At 49.6% G+C, this 12,413-nt stretch overlaps 2 protein-coding genes across 8 annotated transcripts in view; one reads left to right on the top strand and one right to left on the bottom strand.

Annotated features, from left to right (window-relative positions):
• SLC1A6 (solute carrier family 1 member 6) overlaps positions 1-12,413 on the top strand; it is a 51,995-nt gene that overhangs the window by 1,227 nt on the left and 38,355 nt on the right. For 4 of the 7 annotated variants that reach the window (XM_024767580.1, XM_024767572.1, XM_024767573.1 and 1 more), the window contains exon 2: positions 3,603-3,750. The exons of the other annotated variants lie outside the window; for them this stretch is intronic. The gene's annotated coding sequence lies outside the window, so the exon portion shown is untranslated. The remainder of the gene's footprint in view (positions 1-3,602; positions 3,751-12,413) is intronic. 7 annotated transcript variants of the gene reach the window in all.
• On the bottom strand, positions 3,795-11,603 carry TEKTL1 (tektin like 1). The gene is made up of 7 exons (XM_024767581.1): positions 10,921-11,603; positions 9,598-9,702; positions 5,663-5,861; positions 5,109-5,275; positions 4,878-4,973; positions 4,676-4,789; positions 3,795-4,143 (listed from the first exon to the last, which is right to left on the bottom strand). The coding sequence occupies exons 1-7, from the start codon at positions 11,488-11,490 to the stop codon at positions 3,895-3,897; spliced, it is 1,500 nt and encodes a 499-aa protein (XP_024623349.1). The 5' UTR covers positions 11,491-11,603; the 3' UTR covers positions 3,795-3,894.

The following is a 12,413-nucleotide window of genomic DNA, read 5'->3' as shown; positions in this document are numbered from 1 at the left end:
AAAAAAAAAAAAAAAAAAAAAAAATGGTTATGATGGTAAATTTGTGGTATGTGTATTTTACCACAATTAAAACAAATCCGGCATTGCTATAAAGATAAATATAATCCAGGCTGAAGTTATAATTTTAATAATTTAAATATATATAATATTTTATATAATCATATCATATGACATACTATATTGTACATAGTGTAAATATATTATATACTTATTTTTATATAGCTATATGCTTCTTCTGACTTTAAAAGAAATTAAAAAGAAAACATTTTCGTGGGCCCCTCCAGTGTCTGCTGTGGCCAATGCAGAAGTCGGCCCTGGGAAATTGGCAGCAGGGAGGGAATGCATTTCAAACATGGTGTGCGTCAGGCTCATTAGAAGTGCAAATTCCTAGACCTTGTCCCCGAGATTCAGATTCTGTAGGTCTGGAGTGCGGCCCAGGAATCTGTATCATTGAAGGGCACTGTAGGTGTTCTCATGCAAATGACACCTGGATCATTCTTTGGGGGCAGTGTCCCCATGTGGGGACATCCCCACACCTTTAAAAGTCCAGACTTAACCCCTCACTTGCTGGGTGGCATTTTAAGTCTTGCCACTGCTCTATTTCTTCATCTCTAACATGGGGATGATGACATTCACCTTTTAGTGTCACTGAGAGGCTCCCTGGGTGCCCGCAGCTCGACTTAGGGGAAGCAGCCAAAAATCTCATCTCTGAGGCAACTGAGGGGATTGTGCAAATGCTGTTGGGGAATATTGGGTGAGCCGAGGTGACAAACCGGGTCTGTGTCGGCTAGGATGAGGGTGACAGGTTGCAACCCAGAGGGTAAGGCATTGCATGCAAGGTTTGCATCCCCATGCAAGGTTTGCATCCCCATGTAAGGTTTCTGGGGAAGACGGATGGACAAAGATGCAGACAAAGGGGACAGTCCCCAGGCCCAGGAAGGACCTGGAAGGGGCTCAAAAGTCAGAAGGGTGGTGATGACTCTATACCCCAGGAGGATGGATGCACTGTGCCAGTGGGCTCCCTTTCTCTTTTGTTTTGACCATTAGAGAACAGTGGCCAAGAGAGGAAGAGGGGATAGGGGCATTTATTCCCCCAGCAGCCACATGGCATTTCCTTCCTTCTTGCACTTAGGAACACCAGACAGTACTTTTCTCCTTCTGGCCACCTTGCCCCTTCATACTTACGAGTGGCAAATTGGTTCCTCACAATAAGTAACACCTTGGGTACTGTGTTATCCCTTGAGGTTTCCCTACATCCTGCCTACACCTCTGCAAATACAGTCCATTCTCATTATTCATGGAGGTTACGTTCTATAAAGTTGCCCAAATACTGAACCATCACTCCCAGAAGAAACACAAAAAGTAGATTCTTGTGAGCCTCCGGTCCCATATTTATCAACCGATCCACACATAACCTTGTCTTATGTGTGTTTCTGCTTAAAGACGACTTATTTAATTAGATATTGTTCAATAAAAATATTATACGTTAATGTGAATCATCGATATTGAACTCAGGGGCAACAGCGCTATAACTTATGCCTGAAGCGAACCTGTGTAACACACGCATTTTCTCTGTAAGGCACGTGTCAGCCTTCTTGTACTTGGGAACACGAGACAGCACTTTGGCATGATCATTAGGAGCTGTTTAAAACAGTGAAATCACGAGCGAAAAGCCCAAAAATACAAAAGAAGTGCCAAAAAGTAGACTCGGAAAGGACGCTCGTTTAGGGATGAGACCTGAAACAGGAAGGCAGAGCCTTGTCTTGCTGTGACTTCTGGGATTGTGTGGTCCGGAAGCAAAAGTCTTCTACTGCTCCGTGCATGCTCTCAAATGATTGGAGAAGTGCCACGGTATTGGGGGTTTCGAATAAACTTTAGTGAATTAAGTGAATTCACAAATACAGAATCTCTGAGTCATGGGGATCAGCTGTTGTTTCTTTGTTAAAATTCCTTCAAATTGTGTGGGCTATCTGCTTCCTGTTGGCATCCTGATGGGTACAGGGAGGAAGTGCCTGAAGAACATTCCCAGGGAAATTAGAATCCCAGGGAAATTCGAACCCTAGGGAACCCTTGATGGTCCCCAGGCTGTGGAGTCCCTCTTGAGATAAGGGAGCTGGCTGTGATGCCCAAGAATTCTGAGTCAGATACTGCTGGTTTGAACCCCCAGCCCTCCTCCTCAGCTCTGTGACCCTGGGCACGCAGCTCTCCCTTTTTTCTGTGTATTTTCCTGTCAAACGAGCATAATTAGCTCCATCTACACTCGGTTGTTATGGTGAGCCCATCGATGCTTATAATTTGGAGTAAGAGAGAGTGTGTTCCCCCGGTGACTGAGCCCCAGCAAGGCAGCCAGAGACTCCAGACATGATTCTGTTATTCAATTGGAAGAAGAGTTTGATAGCTATGCAATGACTTCTATCTGTGAAAACATAACTAATAGCTTGGTTTACATTTGCGTACATTTATGAGCATAATTTTAGCACATAATTTTATTGTACAATAAAACATAATGCAGCATTAGTCAGCTTCACCAAAAAAAAAAAAAAAAAAAAAAAAAAGAGAGCGAGCATGGATTCAGACCCAGGTTTAAATCCTGCTTTGTCCCTTGCTGGCTCTATGACCCGGGGCAAATGATTTCACCTTCCTGAACTTCATTTCCTTCTCTGTAAAATGTCGACTGGGCTCGGTTGTGAGGGTGACTTTTAGCATATGCATGGCCAGTCTCATGAGAGAGGAATCGTGTGTGATTTGGTCCTTGGTGTATCCCCAGCACCTAACACAGTCTCTGGCATGAAGCAGTTGCTTGGGAAATATTTGTGGTTTGAATGAACACCCCTTATTCTATGTACACGACACCCTGGAATCTTTCTATGAGAGCAGATGATGATCACAGCTTGGTGTGAAGAGTTCTGTGATGGGAGGGCGTCCAAGAGAACAGAGAGGAGAAATTGAACTATGCCTGAACGGGTGGGTGCAGTCGGGTGGGCTTCCTGTAGGAGACCACACTAGAGCTGCATCCAACAGGAAGATATTGGCTGCACTTGATCAACTTGTGAGCTCCCTGAGAGCAGGGACCATGTAAGCCTTGCTCACTGCTGCACTCCCAGCCCCTGGTTCAGAACCTGGCGCTTTATAGGGGTTAATAAAGGATGCTGTGAATTTTGAAGTATCCCCTCCCCCAGGTAAATGGAGAAAAGGGCAATGGGAAGCAGGGAGGGCTCAATTCCACCTCTGCGCTGGAGTTGCTTGGGGTCTGGGAATATAAACAACCTCCACTAGAGAGAGCTCCAGGGGAAGCTTCATCCCTGTGTGTGTGTGTGTGTGTGTGTTTTGTCAATAAAGGCAGAATCCGAGGTCTGCTTAGAGAGCAGGCTGTAGAGTTAGGTATTAAAATTCCATCTCTTCTACTTACTAGCTGCATGACCTTGGGCATCTGCTTAACCTCACTGTGCTTCACCTTCCTTAACTGTAAAACGGGAATAACAATTCACCTGCAGTTGAAGACATTTTATATGCAGCCACCATTCTATAGGTCTTAAATGTATGAACTCCTCTATCCTTACGACAAGGCTTCGAGGTGAATGCTGTAATTCTACATTTTACAGGTTGGAGACACTGAGGCCAGAGAGGAACAGTGACTTGCCTAAGGCCACACAATCTGAAATCGGGGAGCCAGGATTTGAGCCCTAGAAATACGGTGGCCAAATCCATTCTATTAACTTGCAGGATACATGACCTATAAAGTGTTATAGGGTAAGTGACCGGTAGGTGCCTAATAAGTGGTAATTATTAGGTTATTTTAAATTATAATTCTGCTAGAGGGAGCTCGGAGAGAGGATGGGTCAGGAGAGAGGGAGGGCCGCTGGGCTGTGGCCGACTGGGGCTACGGTGCGCCTGTCACTTGCGGGCGACGCCGGACTCCGCGCGTGGGGGTGTGCGTGGGTCCCAGTCGTTGACCAGGCGCTGTGCCTGCTCATAGCACACGTGGGGGTGCCGCTGGCGGAGGCGCAAGCGCACCACGTTGTAGTCCACGTCCTGCCCGATCTTCTTGCAGTTGAGGCTCCAGGTGACGTTCTTGCGCATGGAGAGCAGCTCTTTCAGGTTCTCTTCCACATGCGAGATGCGGCGCTGCAGTTTGTCAGTGCCCTGGAGACGGGGAGGGGCCGTGTTGAGAAACAGGCGAGCCCCCGCGAGGCGCTATCTGGGATGCCAGGGCACACCTGGGCCAGGTGTGCGTGTGAAAGGACAACAGCTGAAGAGGGGAGGGGCCTCAGATGGGGGGCACATCTGAGTCAGGTGTGCGTGTGAAAGGGCCTCGCCTGGGAAGGAGCACAGCTGGGAGGGGCGAGCCTCGAATGGGGTTGGGAGCTACACACCTGGGCCAGAATGTACTTGGAAAAGAACCTGTGACAGGGCGGGTATGAAGGAGGGGATGATGCACCTGCAGTTGCCGGGAGGAGCGGACCTTGGATAGAGGTGGAGCAGAGGTTGAGGGAACTTATTTGAGACAGGTGTGGGTATTGAAGAGCATCCTTCTGGTCGAGGAGTTGAAGGACTCACAGACCTCAGTGAGGGGGTCTTACCTGGGCTAAGTGTGCTTGAGAAATGAGTCTTACCAGGGCAGGGCTGCGCCTGGAGAGGGAGGGCAGGCACGGAAGGGGGATGGACAGGGGCTTACCTGGGCGAGGCGCGTGGCCTCCGGGAGTTGGGTGCCCACGTGTCTCTGATACATGCGAACCAGAGGTCTGTCCAGTTTCTCTCGAGTCTCCAGGTGACTTTTTGACAGAGGACCCTGGCGGAGTGTGGTGTGTAGAGCCGTGAGGCCCAGCCTACCCGACGCCCCTGGCCGCATCCCCGCAGACCCTTTTCCCAAACCATACCTTGACGAGGCCGCGGGTGATGCACATCTCCTGGTTGAATTTCGTGCACCGGTGGACAGTTGCCCTCATTAGTCCTAAGGTCATGTTCAGTCTATCCTGGGTGGGTGGGAGCACAGGGAGAATCCCATCGGCCTCCCGTCCCCTCTCCTCCTGCATCCCCCTTCTCCCGCCTCGGTGCTATAGCATCCTAGCCTCCAGCCGCCAACTCAGAGCGGCGCCGGCGGGGCCCACCTTCAGCTCCAAGGTCTCGCGCATTTTCTGCGCTAGCGAGGCGCACACGTGGTCGCTTATCTGCTGTTGCTGTTCTCGGGTGTCCTCCTCGTTCTTTGCCATATCTAGCAAAGTGTCCTTGGACTCCATTAACAGTCGCTTGGCTTCGTTCAGCGCCGTGGCGCACTCTGACGGAGTGGGGAGGAGGGATGCGTGTGGGGTGTCAGGGTCTCCTTTTCCCAACCCTGGCTTTCTGCATCCCCCTCACTATTCTCAGGTGGTGGTGGGCCCTGGGCAAGGGGGCTTTACTGATGGACTGGGAGAAAGTCCAGGGGAGGGGCCAATAGCGGGGTTAGTATGTGTAGCATCAGGGAGTGACTGAACGAGTCGGGGTGTGGGAAGCAGTAGTGCGCAGGGGAAAGAGCTAATCAAGAACGTGCGCTCTGCTGGAGACTGGCGCCCCTCTCTCTTGGTCGAGGGGGGCAGTTACCCGGGGAAGGTGGCAGCCGAGAAGTGGGAGAGAGGTGAGTACCAAGGAAACCCACTATAGTGGACTCCTTTCTGTGGAGTTTTACCTGGGGTATAGGTGCCCACAGGGTCTGGAGGCGGGGTTTTCAGGCCCTGAGTGCGCGGGGTGGGAACTCGGGAGAGGTCCACCCAAGAGTGGCGGCCGGCCTGCTCCAGAATCTTGTCCAGCGGCTGGTTCATTAGCTCCACAGCTTGGAGCCTCTCCTTACAGCAGAAGACCAGAGTGTCGCGGCAGGAGGCCAGGGTCTGGGAGTGAGGAAGGAGAGAGAGGCAGAGGTCAATTGTAAGCTGGGAGATTGGGGGAAGTGACTCGTGATCTCTCAGCTAGTGGCTGCAAAGTGTTTTGCCTCCAAACTGACTTTCTCCAGTTCTTGTTGCAGCCGGAAAGGGGCAACCCATTTTCAAGTGGAAGCTCAGACGTACAATACTCTCAGCCTCTGTCCAGAAGCCTTCAGTGGTCCCCGGGTGGGGGTAAGGAACAGTAGGGGCTGGTGGCAGCTTTCCTGTTCCCAGTATTAGTTGCTTGGGTTCTGTGCCTGGTTCTGCTCTGGGAACCTGAGAAAGCCCCTCCCCCATCAATTTCCCCATCTGTGAAGTGGAGAGGTATTTAGCTGTACCTACACTTTGGTCTTCTTGTGCCATCCCTTCTCCTCAATTGCATTCAGGGCTTATCCCACCCCCATCTCTAGTCTCCAGGTCTCCCTTCCTCTTTTCTACTCAGTATGAAGCACCCTCAGCTGTCTTCAGAGTTCCTCTTCCCAGGCTCTACTGCATCTGGATCCCCATCCCTACCCAAATCCTACTGCCACTATTATAAAATATATTGCATTCCTTAGATATCTGTGATTATTTGAAAGTCATATTAAAACAGATGACTTCATATATATATCCACATAAACACCACATTCATCAAAATATAGAATATTTCCATCACCTCAGAAATTTCCTTGATGCCCCGTACCTCTTTCCCTAGCAGATTAGCGAAGGGCTCAGTAAACTACAGACTTTGGACTGGCCATCCGGTTTTGTAAATAAAACTTCATCGGAACATGGCCGTGCTCGTTCATGTACATATTGTTTCTGGCTGTTTCTGTGCTCCACTGGCCAAATGAAGTACAGATCTTTCTCGAGTTACGACGGGGTTACATCCCAGTAAACCCACTGTAAGTTGAAAATAGTACGTTGAAATGCATTTAATACACTTAACTTACCAAACATCGTCGCTTAGCCTAACCTACCTTAAACGTACTCAGAACACTTCCATTGGGCAAAATCATCTAACACAAGGCCTATTTTATAACCAAGTGTTGAATATTTCATGTTATTTATTGAATACTGTACTGAAAATGAAAATAGAAGGGTTGTATGGGCACAGAATGGTTATCAGTGTATCCACTGAATATTTCACGTAACTGCGCCACCAGGGAAGCCCTACAGTGTGCACTTTTAATGTCCAGCTTCTTTTGCTGAATATCATATCATCGAGATTCATCCATTTAGGTAAAAAAATGGATTTTAAAAGTCTTTCATTCATTAATGAATTCAAATGTTCATTAAGCCCTTCCTGTATGCTGGGCAGTGTGCCAGGTGGCAGGGATACAGTGGGGAAAAATGATCCGGTTCCTGACCAAAGGAAGTGAGAGGGTTAGCATGTGCAGATAAGATTGGATAGTGAGTGAATCAGAGAAATGGGGATTATCTGAAAGGGTGCATGGGATCAAAAGAGGTTTTTTTTTTTTTTGTTGTGGTAAAATAGACATAGAAATTTGCCAAGGAAAGCATTTTAAGAGTACGGTTCAGTGGCATTAAGTATATTCACAATGGGCAACCATCACCACTGTCCCTTTTCAGAACTTTTCACCATCCCAGATAGATCTGTATCCATTAAAGGATAACCCCCCATTTGTTCACTGGTGAGAATGATCCAATAAAGAAAGAAATGTTGATGATGCGGGAGAAGGGGAGGAGGTAGGTGTGGCAGGTAGATAGAATTATAGGACTGGCACAGGAAAAATGAGAGAAGTTTTCTTCAGTGGTTTCCGTGCATTGGGGTCATTCACTGAGAGTGAAGAAAGAGCAGGGAGTTGGAGAGATCTGAAGGAAGAGAAGGTATGAAATAACTGGCACAGTGGGACAACAAGCCTTCTAGAGACACACGGTGAGATCTCTGGGAAAGCTCTGAGTGTCAGTTTGAGATCCAAGTTCATGATTTTAAGTTGAAACACGTCTATTTGGTGTGAGCATTTTTCTCCTGGGTTTGTATCTGTCTGTCTTTTCCCAACTCCCAATTTCCCTTTGTCTCTTGCAAGCCCTTCCCTAAGGGGGCCACAGGGTCTTCTCCCTTCTCTATTTCAGACTTTCCTGAAGGATTTTTCAGGATCACCAGCTTTAAAGGAACATGACAGCGGCCTGGAGGTGCCGTAGATTGAGTGCAGTTAAGGTTCAGCACCACGGACAGTAGGTGCACCAGCTCCTAAATCCTTTCCCCCAACTCCACTCCCCCAACCCTGGCCGCTCCCTTCTTTGAATGCCCCTATAATATGAACTCCTTGAGGGCAAGGCCAGTTCTGTACTGTTCACAACTTTGTCCCCAGTGCCAAGCACGGTGGTTGGGCCACCGGGGTACTGGATTAATATCTGTCAAATGGAAGAGTCAAAAGTACACACAGGCTCCATGAAACATAAGTACTCTCCCATCTCCATTAGTGATCTCATAAGGAAATCCTTGTTGCGAGAGTGAAGGATTCAGTGAGAGACCATCTCTGGCTGGAGCTGACAGAGACAAGCACATAGTACAGTGTAAAGAGCTCAAGACGTCTGAGTTAAATCATGAGGAAGTTCTCCCACTTCTGGGTACATATCCAAAGGAAATCAGGACCTCGAAGAGAAACAGCTCCCATGTACATTTCAGCATGATTTACAACAGTCAAGACACAGAAACAATCTAAATGTCTGTTGACAGGTGAATGGATAAAGAAAATGTGATATAATATAATATATAATACAGTAATATAATAATAGTAGTAATTTCCAGTAATAACAATATTACTATATTATGTTATTACTATACTAATCATATATAGCAATAATAATAATATATTAATAATCAATAAATTATGTAGATATCAATATAGTATAGTATATAATAATATATAATGAAATATTATTCAGTCTTAAGAAAGAAGGAAATCTTGCCATTTGTGACATCATGGATGAGCCTGGAGGATATTACGCTACGTGAAATAAGCCAGATGCAGAAAGGTCTCGCTTATATGTGGAATCTAAAATAGTCACATTCAGAGAGGGAGAAAGTGGAATGGTGGTTGGCAGGGGCTGAGGGGAGAGAGAAATGGGGAGATGTTGGTTCAGTTGTACAGAGTTTCAGTTATGCAAGATGATTAAGTTCTGGGGATCTAATGTAACTATAGTTAGCAATACTGTCTTTTATAACTGAAATTTGCTAAGTGTTCTCGCCACACACGAGGTGATTATGGTGATCATTTCACAGTGTACACATATATCAAGTCCTCAATTTGTACGTTTAAATATATACACAATTTAAATTTGTTAATTGTATCTTGCTAAAGCTGGGGAAAAAAAGACACCTGAGCTGAAACCACAGCCCTACCACAGGCTAGCTCCATGCCTTGGGTGAGACCATGTCTTTCTGAGCCTCAGTTTCCCCCATCTCTAAAGAGGGGATCATAGTTCTATTTCACAGGAGGATTTTAAAGACTTAGTGACTGCACAGGGCTTGGCACAGGGGGGGATGTTCATTGCTATTTTGAGGCCCAACTCCATCTCTCAGAGCTCCAGTCTTTCCCTTTCATAAAGTGGAAATACAGTGTCAGGTCAGGGTGGGGCGGGTGTGTGGGTTGAGGGATTTGCTGTTGCTACAGTCCCCAAGGTTAGAGCAGTTTGCCCATTAGGTGGCCAAGGGTCCCCCTCCAGCTCCCTTAAAGTGGCCCCAGGTATTCCCAACCTTGAGCAGGGCCTCTGATTTTTCCATATCTTTCTCCATCTTCCTCTTCATCCTCTTTAGTTCCTCTTTCTCCCAGGTAAGCATACTGTCAGCTTTGTCAGGGATCTGGAAAACAAGGAGAGAATCTTTCACACCTTTGGGAGAGGGCTGGAGGGAGAGTTCTCCTTCCAGAGTAGTAGAGGGTTTGCCAACCTCATAAACTCTGGCTTTGGGGAATGGAGTTGGGGGCACTCTCGCCTTTTGGGGATCTCACTCTCTGAGAAGCCTTTACCTTTTAGGGGGCTCTCACTTGGGGTAGGTCTTACCCTCTAGAGAGCGGGGCTGGGGGCTTCTCTCTTTTTATAGGTAGGAGCCCAGTGAGCTGGGATGGAAGTGACTTAAGCTGGGGAAAGGTTATCACCACTTTCTGGGGCTGAGGGTCTTCCTTCCTTGGTGATGGTCTTATCTTCTCTCCCTGGCTAGAAGTGGAGGAGTCTCATCATAGCAATGATGAGGGTTTGCCTTCTTGAGGTCTTACTATCTGGATCTGGGGGCTGGGACTAGGAATCCCACCCTGTGGGTGGGGTCTCATCTCTCCCCAGGGAGGCTGGAATATTCTCCCCTTTTGGGGTAGGGGTATGGGGTTTCACTTTAGGGGGAGGATTTCACCAGGGCTGGGACTAGGGGTCTTACCCTTTTCCCCTGGCTAGGGGCTTAAGTCTCAGGTGCAGGGGCTGGGAGTCCAAGGGTCTCAATCTTTATGCAAAATCTGCTCCTTTCTGCCTGGGTGAGGCCCCGGGAGGGGTTCTCACTCGCTGAGGCTGGTGGGGGACTTTGGTTAGGGTTTTAAAAATAAGCATTTTGAGGAGAGTTTCATCTGGGTTGGGACCAGGACATCACCCACTCTGCTCACCTGGGGGCTTCGTGTGTGTTTTCGGTGGGATTGGGGCACTGAGGGTCTCATGCCTGTGGGAGGGTCTCACCCTCTGCGCCTAGGGACTGGGTGAGTGATTTCATGTCTGGGCTGGGGGTTGTAGATTTTACTCTTTGGGAAGGATTTCATCTAGTCTGACTCAAGGGTCCCACCTCTCCCTGGCTGGGAGACTGGGATAGATTCCCCCTCTGGGGCAAGGGGCCTGAGAATCTCATCTCTTTGGGAGGATCTCCGCCTCTGGCGCTGGAAACAAAGGCACCTCATCTTGGGGGAATTTTCTTGTGCTCTCACTCAATGGAGCTGGGATGGGTTGGAGAGTTCTCTCTATAGGGTGGGTTTTGCCCAGGCTGAGCCTCTGGGAGCGGAGGCCTCAGTCTTTGCGACTGGGCTGGGGGGAATGGTGGTCCCACCTTCTCAGACTTGGGCCGGTAGCCCCGCAGCTTGACGCTCTGCTGGTTAATAAGCAGGGCCTTGCGCACTTCGCTGAGCCTGTGGTCGGTAGCCTCCCGCTGGCGCTGCAGCAACCGCAGCTGCCCATTGATCTGGTGCTGGGCGCGGCTGAGGCGGGCGGCAGTGAGGCGCGCCCCACGAGCGTGCGCGTGCACCACCTCGGCCGTCTGCAGGGCCCGCGCGTCGCGGTGCATGGGCAGCGGCAGGCGCGCATGCCAGGCAGGCGGCTTCATCTTGCCCTTCCACAACGTAACGCCCTCACCCGGCGGTGGCTTCTCCATGGTGCTGCCACCTTTGAGCATCTCCACGCGGAAGCGCCAGGGCAGGATGTAGGCGGCCCGGCAGAGGTGGCGCGCCATGTGTGGGTCCCGCACGCTGTCCTTGGGTTGCCACATGGTCACCGCCTCTCGCCCACAGCGGTCGGTCAGCTGGTGCGCCTTCTGTGTCAAGGCCTTGGTCGCCTCGCGCCATGCTGGAGGCCCAACACGCGTGTCCTGGCTGTGCTCAACCGGGGGTATCAACACGGGCATGGTCCCTGATTGGTGTCCTCGCCTGGCCCGAGGTCCTCTCCAGGAGAGGCAGGGACCCCCAACGACACGCAACTCCTTCCTGGCCTGAAGAGTGAGTGAAGCAGAGCACCCATCACTATGACGACCGTGGCAACAGCGCAGGCAGAGTTCCAAAAGTGGGGGAGGGGAAAGGCTACAGGGAAGGGTTGGATGGACTCTGCTTTGGAGCCAGGCAGAGGTGGCTTGGAATCCTGGCTCTTCGAGAAAACCGACCTCATCTAGCCAGCCCCTCACTGTTGCTTCTTACCCTCCAGGAAAACGGGCCTTCTTCCAGCTCTGAGGACATGCTAAGGTCTTTCCCACTTCAAAGCTTTAGATTTCCTGTTCCTTCTGTGTAGTATACTCCTTTTCACCTCCTTCCCATGGCTGGCTCTTATCCAGTCTTCAGAACCCAGCTTAAATATTACCATCTTTTGCGGAGCACAGGCTCCGGACGCGCAGGCTCAGCGGCCACGGCTCACGGGCGCAGCTGCTCCGCGGCATGTGGGATCTTCCCGGACCGGGGCACGAACCCGTGTCCCCTGCATCGGCAGGCGGACTCTCAACCACTGCGCCACCAGGGAAGCCGCAAATATTACCATCTTAAAGGAGTCTTTCCTTAGTGCAATATCTAAGCTCTACTCTCTCCCATCACTCAGGATTTTTAGTGCAAGCCACAGCAAAGGAAAAGATGGTTTCCCGATCAGAATCACAGCCAAAAAATACAGAGACACGTGGTGGCTCTTGAGGGCACCATGGCAACCACTGCAGAAATCTCAGCTGCTGGTTGGCTGTCCCTGGGAATGGCACTGTTACTGCGACCAGCAACTGAGTCAGTTCTCTATAGTACCTGCTTTTTGCCTCCTTAGTTCCCAGGGTCCAAGGTGGCTGCATCTAATTGCCTG

The sequence above is a fragment of the Neophocaena asiaeorientalis genome, unplaced genomic scaffold, assembly GCF_003031525.2.
Source record: "Neophocaena asiaeorientalis asiaeorientalis breed wild unplaced genomic scaffold, Neophocaena_asiaeorientalis_V1.1 scaffold87, whole genome shotgun sequence".
NCBI classification, from domain to species: domain Eukaryota; kingdom Metazoa; phylum Chordata; class Mammalia; order Artiodactyla; family Phocoenidae; genus Neophocaena; species Neophocaena asiaeorientalis.
Note: the sequence above shows the minus strand (reverse complement) of the source record. Positions and strands in the feature narration are given on the sequence as shown.

Coding starts and splice junctions, on each gene's coding strand:
- TEKTL1 (XM_024767581.1), bottom strand. CDS start 11,490: ATGCCCGTGTTGATACCCCCGGTTGAGCACAGCCAGGACACGCGTGTT. Junction 9,703..10,920: donor ACCGGCCCAAGTCTGAGAAG/GTGGGACCACCA, acceptor CTTGTTTTCCAG/ATCCCTGACAAAGCTGACAG. Junction 5,276..5,662: donor TGTGGGCACCTATACCCCAG/GTAAAACTCCAC, acceptor CCACTCCGTCAG/AGTGCGCCACGGCGCTGAAC.